General features: G+C 32.2%; 2 protein-coding genes across 3 annotated transcripts; one reads left to right on the forward strand and one right to left on the reverse strand.

The window, feature by feature from the left end:
• Positions 1–444: 444 nt before the first annotated feature.
• On the reverse strand, positions 445–19150 carry LOC111516046 (reticulon-4-interacting protein 1, mitochondrial). 2 transcript variants are annotated; one of them, XM_074181219.1, is made up of 7 exons: positions 18869–19150; positions 17201–17438; positions 15838–15983; positions 15648–15791; positions 9950–10239; positions 8074–8497; positions 445–4946 (listed from the first exon to the last, which is right to left on the reverse strand). In XM_074181219.1, the coding sequence occupies exons 1-7, from the start codon at positions 18914–18916 to the stop codon at positions 4746–4748; spliced, it is 1491 nt and encodes a 496-aa protein (XP_074037320.1). In that variant the 5' UTR covers positions 18917–19150; the 3' UTR covers positions 445–4745. The 2 variants fall into 2 exon arrangements, with proteins under 2 accessions (XP_074037320.1, XP_074037321.1); XM_074181220.1 differs by lacking the exon at positions 18869–19150 and having other exon boundaries at positions 15838–15993; positions 17201–17355.
• Positions 19151–20101: 951 nt separating this feature from the next.
• Positions 20102–21708, forward strand: EloC (transcription elongation factor elongin C). Its single transcript, XM_074181221.1, has 3 exons — positions 20102–20234; positions 20369–20591; positions 21351–21708. Exons 2-3 carry the CDS (start codon positions 20377–20379, stop codon positions 21490–21492), a joined length of 357 nt encoding a protein of 118 aa, XP_074037322.1. The 5' UTR covers positions 20102–20234; positions 20369–20376; the 3' UTR covers positions 21493–21708.
• Positions 21709–22077: the final 369 nt, after the last annotated feature.

A 22077-nucleotide genomic window follows, 5' to 3' on the forward strand; every position in this document is an offset into this window, starting at 1 on the left:
GTAAAAACATAGAAATTTTCAATTCTCTTTTCATTATGATCTCCTACCACGTAGTAACAGCTACATCCATTAATTTATTAATATTTCTTGTATAACAAGTCTCCTAAACCTTTTTATGCAGGCAATGACATTTTGAAAATTCTACAGGAACAGGTAACCTTTTTTTAATTGAAACAAAATTTATTAACGGATTATTAAATCATGGCCTGCATCCGGAATATGTGCTACACCTTTCAAAACCGCATGCTCATCAGAAGATCCGTAGATCGAGGTTTGAAGTGGTAGGCAGTTAATCAAAGGCCATGGTTGTGAGCATATTTATTTTGTCAAGTATATTTTATACACCTGTTGCAGCGACGTCAGCCTTATTTCTGCCACCTCCAACATTACAAATTACATCCATAGCACTATATGAAATAGGTTAGGTCAATTAACTAGAAAAAGTAAAAGACATGTCTTTATTAAAAAATCCAACAATATAAAAACAACATTTGTACTATTCTAGATATGAGATAACACTGTAGATAGAATATATCAAGTCAAAATGTTTTTATACAAAATATTTTGGTATTGTTTAAGAATAAGCGAAAATTTTACTACAGAATGGTCACATGTACTCATATTTGTCATAAGTCAATATCGTTATCAGTTGTGATTTTTCGAATTCAAAAGATTAGGATTCTGCAGTATAGCTTGAAATATCAAATCGCCCAATACCAAGAGTTCATCAACTTAAACCATAAGACAAATTTTCCAAAATATACTTTTTTGGGAATTTTTTTTATTTTCATAACAATTATCGAATTTCTAACCACAAACGAAATGAAAAAAAATTAATTCAATGATTATATGGGGACAAATGAGAATTTCTTAATTTTTCATATAGAGAATGCAGCTGCACAAAATTTAAGTTTGCATACTAGCAAAAGGTTGACAAAAGTCTCTGTTTCGATTGCTATTAAAAAAAAATCCATTATTTATATCTTTACATGATAATAACATTCATTATGAATTATAGGTAGAGTGGTACTCAGAATGAGCCTTTTTCCTGAGAGTAGTACAGCGAACGTGTCACGAGAGGCAGCACTAGTAGTAGGGACAAACATAAATTATTCACATGTAAAACAGTGTTATTTACGTAATATTAATTTATTATTTTAAAATATAAATTTGTTATAAAAAATTATCTTGTGCTAGTATAATGCCAACAAAGCATTGCTGTTTTGCGAATTGTACTAGCGCTGCTAGTGAGTGATTTTTCGTACTTCAGGAAAAAGGTTCATTATATTCTCTTCATTTCAAATAAGAAAGAATAACTTCCAAATTAGGCAATATTTCGTGATGAATACACATCACAAGAACATAGGCTTCAAGGCCAGAGTCGTTAAAGAGAGCGAAATCCGGGCTGTTAGGCCATGATCGAATGGAACCTGAAGTACCAAATGTTTCGTCGGCTACTGCGGCAGACAACATCAGTGGTATTTAGGTTAATTTCGAGATAGAACTTTCATACTAGCAGTCATCGCACTGATACCTGCCGAAGTAGGAGATGGAAAGTTTGATACTACTGGTTACATTCGACCCCGGATCACAAGCCCGGATTTTGTTGTCTTCAATCATGATTACACATTCATTCAACAATTATTGTTGGTAAAAATATTCATTATAATGCTGCAAATATAATAATTTATAAATTCAAGGGCCGCTCTACAGTTCACAAGTTTTGGATGAATTACGGCTAATTTTTTGCGCACATACGTTGATAGGACTGTTCTGTCAGCTGCTACAATTATAATTGCAATGGAAGAAAATTGGTCTGAACCACATAAATTTACTGCCATCAATTGTGGTTGCTTTTCGTGCTGCCAGTCTCTGTGGATGTTACTAATAAGGAACAGATGTGTCAGTTTTCGAATATTTTGATTTCAACAAGTACCTACATTACATTAAAGCTGGAATTACAAATGAAACTTTACTTTCTTCATAATAGAAAACTGAAAATACCAAATTTTCACACCTGCTAAAAAACATACCCTTGGCTGTATCTAGTGGACAAATCTGTTTGAAATGTTACTTGCCTATGTTCAAAATTTTAATAAAGAGTTCAGCTGTCAAAATTTAAGTTTCCAATACTTTCTAAGAATTTATTACTATTATTGTTGATCAAGAGGATGAAATTTGAAATTATTTGTTCTATTAGAACTGATACTGATGATTGATTATGGTTGTAGACGAGTTTTTCTGAATGTTCTCGAAAGTTTACTCACTGTTTGAGGTAACTGATTACCACATCAATTATTTGAAAAAATACAAAAATATACCTGTTGTCCACTAGTCATATAACTATTTTTAGTGTGTATAACATCTAAGAGTGATATTTCCATTTTTTCGGTTAAAACCGTTAGTCTCAGATTGATTATAGTTTTTTTTTTCAAAATCAAATATTTTTACTTATTAATCAAGTGTATTTTGGCAAAATTGATCACTGCCACAACGGTTTTCAATAACTAATCATTCAGTATAAAATAATACTGCAATTATAATTGCTGCAATGAAAATTACAGCACTTATGATGTACTGTTTGGAACCTTTGGTGTAGTAATGAATATTACTGGAGTTTTTTCCCAACACCAAATCGTTATTTTTACACCTCGACGCGTGTTTCGATCACCAAGTGATCATCTTCAAGAGGAAGATAAAACTGGTAGTTTTATCGTGTCGAGGTGTAAAAATAACGATTTGGTGTTGGGAAAAAACTCCAGTAATATTCTTTAAAATTACAGCAAGCAATGTGAAATGTAAAGCGGCTATATATTTATTCAATTGATTAATCCGTTTTAATTAAATCTTCCAGTAATTGAAGGGATTTTTCTTGTTTCATCAATTGCATGAAAAATATATTTAGAAATGTATTCTTGATAAATTGAATGAATTCAGATCACATTAAAAATTATTGCCATTAGTAAAATCAAAATTACTGTCTTCGTACTTGATATATTGCTACTGATAAAATGAATGAGGAATTCTACAAGTCAGAGTAGGTCACAAGTGAATAAATGACTTGAGAATATTTCCAGAACTTGCCACATCAAGGTCAAATCTCAAGTTGTGAACATACCCACAGCCAACTCCAGTAAAAAGACATGAAGAAAGACACGGCAACAAGTCCGGGGTCCTTGTTTTAAAAATAAGGTTTACTTCAATAATCAATTTTTTACAGCCCTTTGTTATTTATAATATATGAGTCTGAATGATATGTTTTATATTACAAAACGGTTCAATTTGGAGTGATTCTGTGAGATTCTTTAAAAACAATAATAATTGTTTAGACTCTTTTCCAGGTTGTTGGTTGATCTATCTACCTATTTTTCCGAATTTTCCTTAGCATCTTTTGAAATCTATAGCCTCACTGAGAAAAAATGTTGATGTAAGATGTCAAAAATTATTAAAAATTTATGATGAATAATTGGGAAATATGATGAGGTTAGTTGATGAAAATTGATAGTTGGGAAGCCCATTAGAGATACACTTGTATGTTTGGTTCTGTTTATATTTCAGACTTAGCATATGTATTAGTTTTTTTACTATTTTCATTAGAACAAATAGTGTAAAGAAACAAAGTAGAATTTGCATCTGCTGCATGATTAACATTTTTCCATTACTGAAATTTCAAACAGAATCTAAAAACAATTCAGGGATTATTAACACGTTCTATTTCATAACAAAAAAAAAACTCCAATTGCAACTTTAAGAGCAAGAGTTTTGTTGAAAACCAAACTCATCAATTGTTTTTTATATTCAAAAAAGGATTACACTGTCTATGAATTCAACTTTTACCCAGAGTAATAGATTTTTGTATCTGTCTGTCTGTTTAAAATCTTTTTTCCGTTAATCAGCTGTCGCCCCCATACGAACGACAACTCTCAGAAGTTGAGAAACTTGTGCGAGCTAAGAACTAACGAGGTCTTACCTTTTAACGTGTGATTCCTAACACGGTTGCAGAATCATCCCAGCTTCAACCAGATAAATTCTCTCGAGAAAAATATCTGGTCGAGGCGGGAATCGAACCCACGGCCTTCCGATCGTGAGTCGGGCGCACTAACACCGCGGCCAATTCCACAAAATGGTTTGCTTTATTTTCAAACGTCTTCGATAGACGTCAAAACTCCTGTGACATCTATCAAGGATATTTGAAAGTATAATCAATATGTTCTGTTGCCAATATTCTCATAATAACATGTTACTGGAGTTGACTGTAACATTACTATTCAAGCATAATCACAATTTATCTTTCCGAATTCTTTTTGTCACTGTGTTGTTTCCACTGTCAAAATGGTTACTAAAAAATTTGTGAAATCGATTCGTTTCTTTGAATATTATACAAGAAGTATGTCTCAAACACATAATTGTTAAAGTGATGTTGGAATGAAATAAAAACAAATACAAGTAAATATTCTACCTTAAGGAGAGGAGTTGAAACATGTAAACATACAAAGATTATGATACTTGATCGAAATACATTACTGCCTCCATCATACAAAATATCCAATCAAAGTATACATTACTTTAATACACCCCCATTGGCAAATCCTCAAATTGGGCATTTGTTGGCACTACTGTTGAGTTGTAAACTGAACTCCTTTTTTAAGTAATTATGAGGAAAAACATGTTGCTGGCTTCACAATCCCACACTTTCAATTATCAATGTTAGTTATCGATTTTATGCTATGGAAACAACATTTTTGTTATCTAAACGTTATGACAGTACTGCCCATAGAATGTGGGTTCTGTATGTGATGCAAGGCTATTTCTATATCATGAGGTTGATATATTTTATCTACAACGGTTTGCAAGTACCCATCTTCTACAAATTCTGTCAATCTATCCAGCGTGACGTAGCACATATGAGTTTCATCGAAATTGTTCTTTGGTAATCCAAGAAAATCCTAAAAGTAAAAAAAAACAATTGAAAGGAAATCGTTTGTATATTTCAGGGATATCATTTAGATTTGTGAAAAAAATACTCATTCTCATTTAGTTATATTTATTGAAGACTCAATTTAATTTTTTCAAAGTAATACAAATTATGAATTTATGAAGCAACAAAAATTTATTTGCGCTCGGGTCGACTTGATTGATTCCAGTGGCACATTTGCTTTTTTAGCTGCAAGAAAACCCGGAAAAACCTGCAGCACCACTTCATCTGAAGATCTTGATCTGCCAATGTCCTCTCTTTCGTAGAATAGAATGTAGGGTGTCTCCAGAGGCTCCAATAAATTCAAGATATCGCCAGAATATTTAGTGACACAACTATCGTCAAACTTAAACCAGTTCGTTTCTTCTTTGACCAATGCGTAATAATGACCAGATTCAATGCTAGAACCACAACGAACAATGACTGCATGAAGATTATAATAGTGGTCTGCTAGATTGAAGTGTTCATCTGTTTCGAACCTTTGTAAGAGTTTGGTGCTTCCGTCAGAGGTTGAGTCATGTTTGAAGATCAGTGTTATTATTAGATTGACTGGTGCCTCAGCTAGACTTGTTTGTCTTAAAATAGTCAGTTAATTTGGCGCATATTTGGCAATACAGTTGATCAGCCTGGTTATCAGTCATATTAGGAACTGCTAGTTGAAGTTCTAGAAAGTCACATACGTTTTTGCTACCTCTTGAACATGTACTACAAAGTAGACTAATGAGGATTTTTTCAGCAAAAAATCTACAAACACAAGACGAGATTTAAACCAGATAGACTGTACGGAATCGTTCAATCCAGAGCGGTCAGGAGTATTGAAGACTTGAAACATTCATTTGCAAGATCCCCATACGAATCTGAGTTTAATGTTAATTGTTTATTTTATCACAAGAGTGTTTGTGTCGAGGTGTTTTTGTAGTATTTGTATTGGTTGCTTCAACAGTTTATTCTGTTTTAATTAGTCTACTCAAAACTGTAATTTCTCAGTGAATACAACGTAACACAGACATAAAAATTGGGTACTCGATGAAACCGACGAAGGGTGTTTTTCCCCGATCCTGATTGGCCAAGTTTCTACCAGTGAGAAAGTTATCAAAGTGCTTGATATGGTACTCATGGAGTTTCTATTTTTTCATGCATTTTGACACTTTCAATACGTTTTAAACCATAAAAACCGCATGGGAGCTGTCGCCCCGTTCGTCCGCCTTCCCATATACCGTTTGTGATGGGTCGGTCTCCTCAAATCCTCGCCCTGGAAGTGATGCTAATGACACGTACTGTAAGTGACTGAGTAAAGTGAAAATATGTGAGTTATATAGCATGGCAACACTGGGTTAGATTATCTTTGCCCAATATCGCCCATACCCACTTTTGCTTAAATTATCGAAACAATCTTTAAATGTAAAATCTCAGGTTTTTTGAACAAACACATTATTATTTTACAGTATCAGTTTGGCTTCCAAGGAGAGAAAAACACCAGTGATGGAATGTTTTTATTTCTTTAGGTATATCAATATCATAAGCGAGAAATGGTAGAAGCACAGTGTATAATGGGGAATGCTCCTCCTGATGAAAATCAAGTAGTTTTCATAAAAGAGCTCTAAAAAAACGCATTTGAAACTTATCATTTCAACCTTTTTCTTTAAAAAAATTATTTTAATACTTAAAAAAGAGGAATGAAATAATGCATTCAACATTTAAAGGGACTCGTTTCTATTTCACCATTTGACAACATCGGTTATACCTAATAAAGGACAATGAATCTGTTACCTGTATGAGACAAACAAAGATGACATATAGACAAACAAAGATGACATATTTCAGTGGCGTGCTGTTCTGTTTACTTATGTTCCGAGTTCCGAGACATTCTGTGACATATGACATTAAATTAACCTAACCTATCTTCCTCTAGATAAATAAATAACAAAACAACTGTTGTTTATGTGGCTTGTGGAGGTGGTATTGAACTATAACTATTAATATTTTGCCTTATTTGTTGATTTATAAAGATAATTTTCCTTTTCAAAAGCAGAATATCTAGGTACGTATAAATTATTTCAACTTGATATAGGCGCTGTTGCCAATATATGAATTAGAAACAAATCCCTTTAAAAATTAAAACCCAACATTTGAAACATGAATTTGAATACTTTTCAAAGTGAATTTTAAAAACTCATGAATTAAACTCGACTTTATTTTGTTCTAACTTACATTTGCTGTAATAACCCAAATTGAGGAACATTCCCCATTGTATGGACTCCTATGTCAACCAGCTGAGGTTGGTTCTGAGAACATCTAAGCTACCTAATAAGAGGATCGATCATATGTAGTGTGCCATAGGGGTTAATTTTGGGATCTATTCTGGTTTCGTTATATATCAACGACCTCATGAATATTGATATCTCAGAAAAGTTTACTGTCTTTTTAGATGATAGGACTCTATGGCGCCTAAAAATTTAATTTTCCTCGAGAGGGCTATTAATAATGACATTATTCCACTAAAATTATAGAGCGACTCCATCCATCCAGCTTTGAACATATCCAAGACCAAATATTTTGTCATTTAGATGTAATTTGGGTAACTTGAACATGAGCAAAGACTACATATAAACCGTCCCGCTACTAAATTTATCAGGAATATTTATTGACAACAAATATAATCATATCACCATAATCAAAGAAAAACCTGGGCCCTGAATGTCATGCAGTAAGGATAGTAGCAAATGAAACTTCATGTGTCAGCAGCAAGATCAGTCTACTACTCTCTGATAGAATCCCAGTTCTGGGGAGTTATCAACAGTACTTTTGTATTACACATGCGTGCTGTTCGATATTTAGTGAAGGCAAAATCTCCTTCTGTTTGCTTCAAAATGTGCACAGTATATCTTAAATAATACCTCAACAGTTTCAATACAACTCTGAATCACAGAGCACTTGTCGGGTGAGTACCAGTAATATTATTAAGTTTACAATGGTTGCAATATGTTGCAACTCACCCAGTGATTTGAAAGACGTTAATGATATTGAAAGATAGTTTTTAAATTTCATTTTTTATAATTAATACTCACTGAGGCATGACGATCCGCAGACAAACTTACCTGTAATTTGTATTTCAAATTTATGTAGAAAGAAAGTAATAATCGTCGAAATACTCCATAGGAATCCGACGTCAAGGCAGGAGGAAGTGTCGATATAATAGTACCATCAGTCTTGAGAAAATTACTTAGGTCGTGGTTATCCAAATCGCATTCCACACCCGTTTTGATGATCACGTCAAAAAAATCACCTCTGGTTTTAAGCTCCTTCAAATAGGCATTGTTTTGTTCGAGTCGATCGATTTCTGAAAATGTAGTTTCGTTAGGAGTGTCCATTTCAGTGAGGACTATCATGTCGGAAGCTCCTAGCGCTTTTACAACGGGAACAGCCCTCTGGTAGCAGGTAGCGGTAACTTCTGCTTGCCAGTGGTTCAGAAGCTGTATGAGGACACACCCGACGGGAGTACAACCACCCTGAACTAAAACCCTGAAAGAGAAAAGAATGGAATTGTAGAGCTTCTTAACTTTACATCAACACTATAAATCAATACTAACAGTATTCTACTGCTAGAAAATGAATATTTCATCTCTCCCAACTTCCTCTACCGTAGGTTCTGGAAAATGCCTGAAGGAAAAACTATTTCCCATACTAATACCACGCTGTATATTGAATTATAACCGACAGAAATTTATACAAGACACCACAGGACGTTTCGTACAGCAGAAAAACCATGCTGAAATGAATTTTTAACTAGTAACAGCTCCATCTTGTGAACAAAGCCCCAAGCGGGGAAGAAACATCTATGGCTATGTCATCAAGAAAATGTATCAAAAACTTTACAATATTTAACCTTCCTCGTACCCAGCTTCACAGACCCGGGTAATTTGACTTCTTGGATATTTCAGTGGTAGAATACTTGACATAGGATTCCATATAATTTTCTAACTTCAGTTCTGTTCCGACTCTTGAGACTTGCGCCAAATATAGTTATAATCACTTTTTTAAGTAATATTTTCAAAGAGTCAACAGAATGTATAATATATTGTTCAACAAAGGGATTTTGAGATGAAACACAAACGCCTTCAGCATCTTTTTGATGAAGTTTAAGCTTATGATGTCTCCATTGACGACTAATCTGACTTTGTGAAAGGAATTCTAAAGGAAAGAGCTAAGAAAGTGATTTGAAACAAGATGGTGAGATATTCGATGATGAAACTGATAAGCAGTCACAAAAATTCGAATTCCACCACTTGTTGGGAAAGTTGGTAAAACCGTTTGAGAGAAACAAATGTTAACAAACTTTATATCGCTCGCCATTCATTTATGATAATCTCAATTATTATAGTTTTTGCAACTCAGCCTTTATATGACTGTTTTTCAAATTTGAACTCACAAGACAGTTGATAACTTTTGAATAAAATACTGCCCCTATTGTGTTCTGAGATGTATTGAGTTTGAATGATGAAAAATATAGCAAATACAACAAATATGTATAATAAAATCACCTAGTTTAGTGATCTAATAATTTTTCTGAAGGATCAATTTTTTCTTACAAAAAAACAATTATTTTATTGAATAGCGGATTCTTCTTTCAAAATTGTGTCACGAAAAGTGAATATAAAGTAAACCTTCAAGTTTCATATTGATAAATTTCAAAAATAATTAGATCCTTACAAGAAATTTTCATTTTGAAAACAGTTAACTTTATTCAAAATAAGAAATTCTCATCAAGAAAATATCTCTCTCTTCAATTATCACTAATGAAACAATTTTCAATATGTAGGAGCGAACACGTATAACCATTTAACATGAACAATTCGTTATATTTAATTATTTTTCTTAATAGTACTTTGTATTGGTAGAAATTGATGACTTATATAAATAATTATTCTTGGTATGTTCCAAGAGCGCTAGGGTCACAGTTATAAAAATTCTCACCTTTTATGTCTAGCGTTCAATGCCTCAATTCGAGCCTCTGCTAAAGCTGACAGGGCTAGGCTGCCAGCATATGGAAGACTACAAGCCCCTTCGAAACCTATATTCTTTGGTTTTCTGGCTACTCTGTTTTCACAAACTAACATGGATTGACACAAAGTGCCCTGGCACCAAAAAGGAACTGACAACCAAACTTCATCTCCTACTTCCAGTCGTGTCACTTTTGATCCAATGTCAGTAATCACGCCCGTACAGTCTCTGCCTAACGTCACTGGTAAGTCAGACCTAGATTGCTAAAAAAAAAGAAACTTACTTTCACAACATGATTTGATTTCATCACAGATTCTTAGGTCCAAGTCATACTCTTATGATTATATCTGCTACAAAAAGTACAATTACTTTGTGCATCGTAGTCCGACAAATGAAGATCTTTTACTTACACCATGAAGTCTTCGTGATCATCAATGCATTGTCAACTTTTTTGATTAAAAATAATCAATGCTCCCAAACAGCAGAACTGCAACACTCCTCTTGACACGCGTTTCACCAAACAAGTTGGTGCCATCAGGAGATGAACTAGGCTTTCTTATTGATGGACAAGATGATTTTTTGGTGAAAGTCAAATATCTTCATTTGTCACTACGCACAAATGATGGTAGTTTCTGTTCTTGTGGCAGAGATGATAAACTCAGTCCTATGAGCCACATTAGATAGATAAATAGATAGATGGACAGTCATCTAAATGGACATAAATATACTATGATTACTATAAACTGAATTACAAATATGCCAAATAACGGTATTTATAAAAAAAGAAAGTACTTGAAAAAAACACTACGTCCTATTTATGTGATCTTTGGATGTTTTTCTGAAGAGTATTTTTTTGGTAAAATTTGACCAGGTAAAGCATATAACGTTTTTGATAAGATTCTTTCATATTATATTGAAATATCTTTTTCCTCTAAAAAAATTCTGCAATGACATATAAAACTACCTTAACCTTCTGAATCCCAAGTTTCATGACCTCAAAAAACCTGGTTACTTTATTCTCAGATCTTACAAAAAAAAAACGATGCTTACGAAGAATATTCGAACAAGTTGATAAAACTTATAGGAATGGACTGTAGCAAAATAATATCAAAAATTTGATCTTGAGATTAACAGAACAAACAAAAAAATATTTGGAAAACTTTACACAGCACTTACAAATATGCTTGAGCTACATATATGCTCAATCCCATCCTTGACTAGACTTACTCGTAGCCCTCATATCCTTAGAAAAACTGTTAAGCATTAAGAATTATTTCAAATCACTTTAGTAAAATAATGTTTTTAACTCTGTAACACTATTTGTTGTTTTCTTCTATACAGAATCCTGAACTAAGATGACTTCTACTGAAGAGAGGATTTTCATAGCTTATAGGTATGCTGTTGAAATAATTTTACAGCTGGGTTGGCGGAAGGCGTGTAGAAATTGTTTTTAGGGAACTGGGAATATTCTCGACACTGGTTTTACCAACCCAGTTGGCGTCTTCAAGAAATGAAAAAACCAATTCCGAACTCTTAAACGGTTTCTATTCCTATCTCAACATGGTACACGTTCACTTTCAGTAAATTTCTACCTGAAATCATTGATGTGTATCGGGAAGTGAAGATCCATAGTAATAATAATAATAATAATTTTATTAGTCTCAAGAAACACACAGTTTTTAGACACGTCAATACATTTTTTAAAATAGGTTTGAGAGGATAAGATTCGTCAATATAGTTTCTAAAAAATGCTTGTAGGTAAATTAGAGTTACAAAAAAATACAAGTTAACAAGATAAAATTCCAATAGTATAAAAATTGACTAAAATGTAAAGCCATGAGTTTTACAAATTATAAATCACATATCTAACATATTATATATAACCAAAGTTGAGTAAAAGTTCGGGAGGTGACCACAAAGTGTCTCTTTCTTCATGAATAACTTCGAAAAATTGATCAATTTCATATAAAGGATGTTTGGTTAATATTTTCTTCAATAAGTTTTTGAATCTTCTGAATGGCAAGTTACGAAATTCGACAGATAAGGCATTGTATAGCTCAATTCCTATATTATCTGTTCTTTTCAACCTATTAGCTGTAGGAACAAGGTTTGATTTATTTCTTGATTCATGTTGGTGTATATCCTTGTGAACAACTTTATTCATCAAGTTTTGTTGAACAAGAAGCAGATCTTCATAGACAATAACTGAGTATAGGGTCATTATTTTAAGTGGTCGACACTTTTCATCATAATTGGCAGAGATTATGCTTCTTACTGCAGATTTTTGAATGACAAATATTCTATCAAGATGTACCTTTCATGCATTATTCCAATTGATTATACCATACCTAAGGACTGAATGAAAAAGTGAATGATATGTTGCAAGTGCCGCACTTTGATTTACTATTTTTTCTTTTCTTCTGATAGCAAAAACTGTCTTGCTAAGTTTACTACACATGCTATTTATATGGTCTATCCATTTCAGGTTGGATTCTATTTGTATTCCCAAAAATTTGGTAGAATTTTTGTTATCTCGATTTAAGCAAATTTTTTCAAAAGTTAGATTTTTTGTTTTTTGTTCATTGAGAATCAAGTCATTTGGTGTGAACCATGATCGAGCTTTCTCTAATATGTCAGTATGGATCATATAAGGATCATCTATTTCACCTATTTTTTTTTTGCTCAAGGTTGCATCATCTGCATACAATATAGTTTCTATGTCTGACGAGTTCATCACGTAAGGCAGGTCGTTGATATAGATTAGAAACAGAAGTGGACCCAATATTGACCCTTGTGGCACTCCTCTTAATATTTTTCTTTTTTCACTTTTGGTATTTCCTAGATCAACAATTTGATATCTTTCGATAAGGTATGACTTCATCATGTTCAGGCAGACAACTCTCACTCTGTAGAAATCTAATTTGACCAATAAAATCGAGTGATTTGCAGAATCGAATGCTGAAATAAGGTCTGTAAAAACGCTCACATATTTTTCTTGGTTATCAAAGGCGTCTTTTATACTATTTGTGAGAAAGTGTATTGCATCAGACGTCGATTTTCCTTTCCGAAATTCAAATTGATGAAGACTCAGAAGATTATTTATATCTAAATATTTTACTAGTTGTTCGTAAATCTTTGAAAAGGTTGGCAGTATTGCTATCTGTCGAAAATTTTTTGGTTCTGATGTAACGCTTTTTTTGTGAATTGGCAGGATTCTACCAATTTTCAATTGCTGAGGGAAGTAGCCTTCACTTAGACAAGTATTGATGATATCTGTTAACGGTTGAGTTATACATTCAATGGCACTCTTTATAACTAAAACATTCACACCGTCTATATCTTTAGTTTTTTTATTTTTCAACTTAGTTATGATTATTCTCACCTCATCTGTCGTTACAGGCCTAAAGAACATCGATTTATTTGTGTTCATTTTCTTATCCATAAAATTTCATAGTTCCATAGTAATTTCACAAACTATACCAAACAATTTGATCTTCACAATCATATATGAATAACACATGTTATTCATATTTATTTATTTATTACACAAATAGGGGATACAAACAGAATAAATCCAAAAAAATATCCTAATTTTACATATGAAAGAAAGTGAGTAAACAAAATATAAAAGCTAAGTACATTACACTATATAGTAATGAATATTAACAAAAAACTAAATAAACAGTAAATGAACAACCGATAACTAATTATAAATAAAAATAGACTTCACATACTTTTTAAATCTAAGGAAAGGTAACCTCAGTTCTTCAATATTATTGCAATGAGTATTGAAGGATCTGACAATTCTGTATAAAGGAGACTTTTTTCCTGAATTGGTTTTTATGAATGGGGTTGCGAACAGATCATGGTTTCGCAAGTCCCTGCAAGGTGTATTCAATTAAATTTTTATTAGAAACGTAGGACAATCGACACGTTTATTGAATAATTTGTACAGCATTAATATATCTGACATTTTTCTTGAATCTGTAAGAGACAAGAATACTTTTTGTGAACTGGACGGAAATTTCCATTGATTATAGAAATGTCAGTTTTACGCGCCAATTGTTTGACGAATTTATTTTGAACACTTTCAATTCTCTGTTGGTAAATCGAATATTGTGGACTCCAAACGACAGATGCAAAGTTCAAACGACTATATACATAAGAGTAATATAGATTAAGAAGAGTTTTTGCATTTCTGAAATGTCTTGTATTTCTTATAATGAAACCCAATAAACGATTACACATATTAACGGTCTTCTCAATGTGGGATTTGAAAATTATTTTGGAATCCATTATCACTCCCAAATCATGTACTTCAACTGTTTTGATTGTGTGATTTCCTATTAGATATTGAAAATCAATGGGATTTCTATTTCTGATGAAAGTTATTCTGTGACATTTAAGTATTTTGCAATCTCTCACAGTGCTGGATTTCTTTGATGGTTCGATAAATCTTGAGGTCATCGGCATATAACAAAAAGTTGGAATGTTGAAATACTTCAACTATATTGTTAATATAAATTATAAAAAGTAATGGTCCCAAGTGACTTCCCTGTGGTACACCTGATGTAACCACAAAAGGTTCTGACTGATAAGCGTTAACATCCACAACTTGATGCCTTCCTGTAGTGTTTGACGATATCCACACCAGAAGATGCTAATCTATCCCGATCTCCGCGAGTCTTTCAATGATCTTATTTTATCGAAAGCCTTGCTGAAATCCGTATAGATCACATCCACTTGCATCTGATCATCCATACTCTCTAACACATTATCTGTAAACTCGATTAAATTAGTATTGATGGATCTACAGGGGAAAAAACCATGTTGTTGTACTATTATTTTATTTTGTGCATGATCTAAAATAATTCTATGCATAATTTTTTCAAAATATTTTCCGGGAATGCATAGTTTACTGATAGGTCTATAATTCTTAACGTTACGCTTATCACCACTTTTGAGGAGTGGCATGACGATAAAAGATTTCCACTTACTAGGAAATCTTCCTGTCTGTGTGAAAAAGGGGTAGTATCAAGTTTTCTTTACATTTTTTTATAAATATCCCTGGTATGCCATCTGAACCAGAACACTTCCGTATGTTTATATCATTATTTGCTTCAGAAATTTGCTGTTCAGAAATGCTTACAGAGTAGTCAAAATTATCATTAAGCATTGGACGATCATTTGCAAGCGGGTCGTGAATATATACACGACGACTATGAAAAAACTACTGTGATAGCGAAACATGTCGCGATCTTTTTTGAAAATGAAGTTTGTGAAGATCAAATCGTCAGGTGTAGTTTATGAAATGTGCCGTTTAAGAGTTGAGAATTGGTTTTTTTCATCAACTGAAGACGCCATTTTGATTGGTGAAACGAGCGTCGAGAAGAGTATTGCAGTTCTGGTGATTAAAAAAAGTACTTATTTTGAATGAGTTGGCAAGATTGACATAAATATAGATAGTTCTGATATTTCAATATTCAAATCATGAATGGAAACACTGTTGATGCATTTCAATTATATAATAGTATTATTAAAACTGTTCATATGTATATGTTCCCGTTTATAAGTGTTTGTATATGTACTTAGTGTTTCTTGTTATTATTGTATGAGATTATTTCTGTAGAATTACTTACTTTTCAAGAAATGAAATAAATATTATCATTACCTGCAAAATTCTTCGCAATGTTCTTCCGTATCCACTACAAATCTGCAAATCAATAACCTGTACTGAGGCGGCTTTAACATTGACCAAGACGTCATAATCGGTACACTCGTAAGGGGCAAATGCATCTTCTGCAATGGTTACAGACTACAAATTATTTAAAGCAATACAGTGCAAACTAAAGCTTTTCTACCTCTGGTCCTAGATAGTTACTGCACTGGATAGCTTGCATATATCTTAGTACTGGTTGCCTTTTTCGTAAGTTGACTCCTATAGTGAGGCCTATAATTCCACCTATTAATAGGCCGGAACATGCAAAACAAATGTCTCTTGTTGTCCCTTGAAAAAACTATATTTTTATTTCCGTTTGTATCTATGATCACTTTCACAATGAGATTAGTGTTTCAGCTTGAGCAAGAAATTAAAATATCGGAAATATCATTCAACTTTTATCTCTCAGAAATCAAATTGTCAAGATATATCACAGTGAACTATATTAGTAGTAAGTTTAATTTTTTTGATATCTCATGGATGTCCTCAGGATATGCATCCAAAGTTCACTGTGTAATATCTTATGGACATCTATATTTCTCAACCAAGGATATTTCTACCTGAATTGATGATAAATTGAATATACATAGGATATTCAATGTAGTCTGAGGTAGCAAATAAAACAATCAGCCGTAAAGTTATCTAATGATCTGTGATCTAGCGAAGTCAAATGGACTTCTCTATTGGTTTTTGATTGTAAAAATAAATAAAAATGAGTCTCTTTTTAGTTGTCACATAATATTCTCAACATTTTTAAAAGAAATTATCAGAAAATATTCTATTCTTCCAGTTTCTTCCATTTTTTTTTACTCTTGAAAATATCGTTCTACCGAGTTGAAAGAAACATGATTCAGACTTCATATTTCCTATAAATATAAGACCTATACGCAAAATTTCGTCCTGAAAAAATTTTTCATCAATTTTTACCACAAAAAAGCACTTCCACAAATGTCTCTTTTGATGCAAAATTCTAATAGCTAGAATTGGAAAAGATGTCATTCACAGAAATCTTACACTACATAATAAAAGAGTATTGATAACAAATTTCACTTACATGGAGAACTATCAACCCCAAGTGGACCTTTAGAAGGTATGTGTATGGATCCTTGTGTCAGCTCATCAGCACCTTTTTGGATAACCTTAAGAGACAAAAAGTTCATATCTTGCTGATAATTATGACTTTACGTTACCAGAAGAGACATTTCTGGTTTTGTAACAATGACAGTTTGTAAAAACATTCATATGGTTATTATAATGTCAGCCATAGAAATTTCATTTCTACCGGTCGGTAGCCGGTCGGTTCGACGTGGGTGCTTTGTTCGCTCACTTGAATTGACTGCCGTGTGAATTGAATTGAAAAGGAGATACTTCCAGGAGCTATTAGTTTTTGCAATAAATGAATGTTTTGTCTTTCAAAATTATTCAAAAAGGTCCTGATAAGTGATATAATTTTTCAATAATAATAAAGGGTATGTAGACAAATAACAACTTTTGCCTCGACTTACATTTTTTCCCAAAAACATTAATGAAAGCGATATACATTTGCCTAGGATTGGCAAATGACACTATTTTGAGTTTTAGCTCCTTCGCTGATGATATCAGTTTCAATACACCTGAATGCATATTCGTTTTGGCATCTACAAAAGTCGGGTTATTCCACAATTCCAAGAAAATTAAATTTCCCCTCTCAGTAAGTATAACTATTGATTCTTTAGCTCTTGCAAGGACCAGGAGGGTTTTGATCTGAAATATCCAAGTGCTTTAGGTTTTCTACTTCTTCATTAAATAGTATGCAAAAAGTTGTGAACTTCTTGAAAAATTTGAAAAAAATTAAACCAGAGAATGTTGTGAAATAATCAACTGGAATAGTATGCTAGATGATGAAGAACCATTACTTGTTTTTCATAATACTATGACAGACATTTTTGAAAGATCTTTTCCTGTGTATAAACTGAAAATAAAAAAAACAAGAAATAATGGATACAACTAATATAAAAAATTCAGGAAAAAATTTAAAATAATGACATACATTTTGGAAGTTTACCGATAATATATATTTCTTAACATACTTTAATAAATATAAGAATATTGATAGGCAAATTTTCAAAAGGGCTAAAGATACATATAACACAGAGAGAATCAGAACAGCCAACAATAAAACAAAAAGAAAACTGGGCTGTAGTGAATGATATTAGGGGTAAAAATAATGCCAATTCCATTAAAACTAACCTAGCTCCAAAAGAACTCAATGATGATTGATTCGATTTGAAGTTTTGGGAAATTATATTAATTTTATTCATCATTGCCTTAGCATTAATAGACTCTAGAGATAAATATATCAATACCTTACAGAATGATACAAATTCTATAACAATTAGATGTGCAGATGATTGATACTCAAAAGGCATTTCCAATATATGTACAATAAAATTACTGGAATTTTTTTAAACACTACAATCAGCAGGACTCTAACTATAAACTTTAATAATCATTTATACAACTATAATACAAGCCCAATTTGACTACTTCTTCAGTGTACTTTCATTGTTTAACAGAAATTGTGTTTTAGCTCTAGAGCCTGTGATGCTACGTATTTTAACAAATTTATGTCTTCCAAATTACTCAAATTTCCAACCAGAAGTAAAGCCAATTTATACCTATGTTACAGAGCTGTGAACTTCATATAAGGAATTATTAAAATATAATCATCTTCCTCATGAAACTTAAACATGTTACATCTCTCAAAAAATTTGAAGAATTTTTAATTTGAAACATGAGTGAGAAACAGTGAATATGAAATTCACTGGGTTCATATACCAGAACATATACAAAGATAAAAAATCCATTAGGTATGTGCTGTTGGTAGGTAATAAGAAATATTTTTTCAAATTTATTTTTGTTTTTCATCATGTTTGTATATCAGGTTGCCTATTAAACAATAATAATTATATTGTGTACAGCTTCTATTTCTCTGAAATTTCCTTTGAAAATGTTGGTGTAATAATTTATAAAGGAAAAAGTAATTTTCTGTGTAATTCACTATCTGTTGGGGGAGATACTTTATTCAAATGATATATTTGTATCTGAGAGAAGCAACAATGATGGTTTACACATTTCCACAGTTTTCATTGTTTTTTTGTTTAGTGCCTATAGGATAAATTTCTATTGTCTACCTGTAAATTCTCCAGTCGCTGCCCAATTCTGAAGATCATTTCATCCATGGTAGATTGAAAGACTATGATTCAAATTACATAATCTTCTTTAATTTAATTGTTTTTAAAATAGATTTCAGATCATGTTCAGATCTTGGATCAATGTTTAGATACAATTTCAAACGATGATACTGGAGAGGCCTAATGAACTGAAACATTTAATCAAAATTTTAGAGTAACCTGTGGTCTGTGGTGCTGATCCCGAAAAGTAAGGTTAACAATGTCAACACATAAAAAGCTACTTTTTTATGGGTTAATATTAACATGTCATGTCATTTGTTCTTTTTTCCCAGTATTGCCAGATGAAAAAATATCCTTAGATTTGAGGAATGTAAGGAAATAACGAATTTTCTGCACATCAACATAAACAATCTAAAAAAATTCAAGTCCTCCAAATTGTGAATAATTCCTGAGCATGCTTCCGAGTTTGGTTTCTATCCAGCCAATTTTTATTCATTCTAAATATAAAATTCCGTACTATACTACTCTACAGTTTGATAAATTATTGAATAAGGTAATTCATAGAGAAGCAACTAATCAGATGTGCAATAAAGTTAGTGGTTATACAAAATTATCTAGACTTTATAGTATATAGTCTATATAGTTAGTATATATACAATGTTAGTACTTAGTAAAAGATCGGAGAGTATTCTGGGGTGTATTTAAATTGCCTTAGATTGGGTTCCGATTTTACAATCCTAATCTTTTTGAATAATATATATATATATATATATATATATATATATATATATATATATATATATATATATATATATATATATATATATATATATATATATATATATATATATATATATATATATATATACCGATTGGTTCGATGAATTCATCTATTGGTCCATTCGCGTGTTTCTATTAGTTGAAGAATCAATCAGAAATTTTTGTTGCCTTATGACGCCTTATGATTTCGACTTTCCATTCTCCTCGTTTAGATATTTCTCTGACAGTCTTGTTATTTTTGTATTGCAACAAAATTTTGGAACAATTTCGAGTCAAATATAAAATCCACCCCAAGTTTATATTTTAGATCATATCTTTAATGAGATGATTTCTGGAAATATTTGGAATCTTTCATCCATTATTTTTAACGTAGAACATATTCGTGAGGTTACGAAAGAAATTTTAATTGCTTTCTATCTCTGGACCCAAGTTTACACTGCCACCTCGTGGAAATGGTTCATTCGGATTTGCGAAGCATTTGTACAGAACTCATAATTATTTATACCTTATATGAGGAAGACGAAGAGGAAGAATTCGACATTTGACGTCGTTCTTTAACTGTTGTCAGTAGATTGCTTCGAAAAAGGTGAGTTTTATATTTATGAATATTTTTTCTTATTTTCCCCTTATTTTACTCAATATACCGTTTACTAAATATAAGGAGTTGTTGCTTTGTAACGACCTTGAAATTGTAGCCAGAAATACAAAAAATATTTTTAGAAATCAATATGACTGACATCACAGAAGAAAAAACACAAGAAAGGGTATATGGAGGATGCGAGGGTCCAGATGCCATGTACGTAAAGCTGATATCATCTGATGGACACGAATTTATCGTCAAACGAGAACACGCTTTAACTTCTGGCACAATAAAGGCTATGCTGAGCGGACCAGGCCAGTTTGCTGAGAATGAGGCTAACGAAGTAAACTTTAGAGAAATTCCGTAAGAATAATTATCAATCGTATCTGTTGTTTCAACGGCCAGCGCTAGTTTTGAATTAGACTGTTTTTTTGTCAGTCGATAATGAATCTGTATTGTTCTTTCTGAGATACAGTCACTTGGAAGACAAAACTATTAAAAAGTCATTCAGTTCAGGAACTCATTTCTGGTAATAAAAAATCATAAAATGACACTTTCTTTTCATTATGGCATACTACAGACCTTCATTGGGAATACTCATATTTTAGAACTTCCTAATGAAGTTAAGGTTATTCCCCGCTTCAAAAGGAAACAAAAGTTTTGTCGAAACTGAATACTTGTGATTACACTTACTTTCTATTTCCGAAGAAGAAATGTGTCACCGAGTTATATTGATGAAAGTGAGTTCCTGAATTAGTTGAATTTTTGACTTGAGTGATCATATCGCCAAAAGCAGACCAGAGTACAAAGTTATGATTTTACATTTGGAATCGGTGAACAAAAATTATTAAGTTCAGCTTGTCAAATGTAAATTTCGATGATCCTGGTTACTAAAAATACACAGAGGGTGAAAGCTTTAAGTTGCATCGGTAGTCCAGTACTATACTTCTTAACGATACTAGTTTCCATTGTCCTAATGCTTACTTTGTAGGATTCGAGAATTCTTTTGTCCTAAATTTGTCAATCTGTGTAATTAAATTGTTTTCAGAAACTAGCGCGAGTGGTCGAAATGAACATTTACACGTCACTAGAATTTATGCTTCACTGTTGATTTTTTTTCAGATCGCACGTTCTTCAGAAAGTCTGTATGTATTTTACCTACAAGGTCCGTTATACAAATAGTTCGACTGAGATACCAGAATTTCCAATAGCTCCAGAAATCGCATTAGAATTGTTGATGGCTGCCAACTTTTTAGATTGTTAGGTTGATTTTAGTTGTCTAGACTTATTTATTACACTGACTAGATAAGATCAAGAGAACAGAGCTTTGAGATTGCTGTACAAAAAATCCATACAGGTTTTATTTTTTGAATGATCATTTTTAGACATTTTGCTGTTGATTCTGCTACTTGAACCTATATAGAACAAATCATTTGTTTCAACTATTTGATGTATAACTGCAATATAAAATTTTATATACTGTTTTTCTTTGAATATGCCAACCTATACATTGTCTTGATTTTGGATTACCCAGTCAGTGCAAAATTTATTTTAGATAACTCGAATATTGTTTCTTTTTTTGAAACAGTGACTTTGTAATATTTACTATATTAAAATATTCTCTGATGTTCAGATGGTTTGATTGGCATTTTTAGGTTCAGCCGAACACCTTGATATTTGTTAAGTGGAATCACTCCATTAAACTTACATTTTGTTTAAATATCCTTCATCCTCTTCTTGCCGATAAATAGATTACTCATTTCTTTCGTCTAGTTGGTTATTTCAAAATACAATTTCCTTTCAGTAAAATGTTTTTCAATCGTATTCATATACTTAAAGTCTTGTTAAC

This window comes from Leptinotarsa decemlineata, unplaced genomic scaffold (genome assembly GCF_025532065.1).
Source record: "Leptinotarsa decemlineata unplaced genomic scaffold, Ldec_3_MD MMD2_tig00026307_RagTag_RagTag, whole genome shotgun sequence".
Classification (NCBI taxonomy): domain Eukaryota; kingdom Metazoa; phylum Arthropoda; class Insecta; order Coleoptera; family Chrysomelidae; genus Leptinotarsa; species Leptinotarsa decemlineata.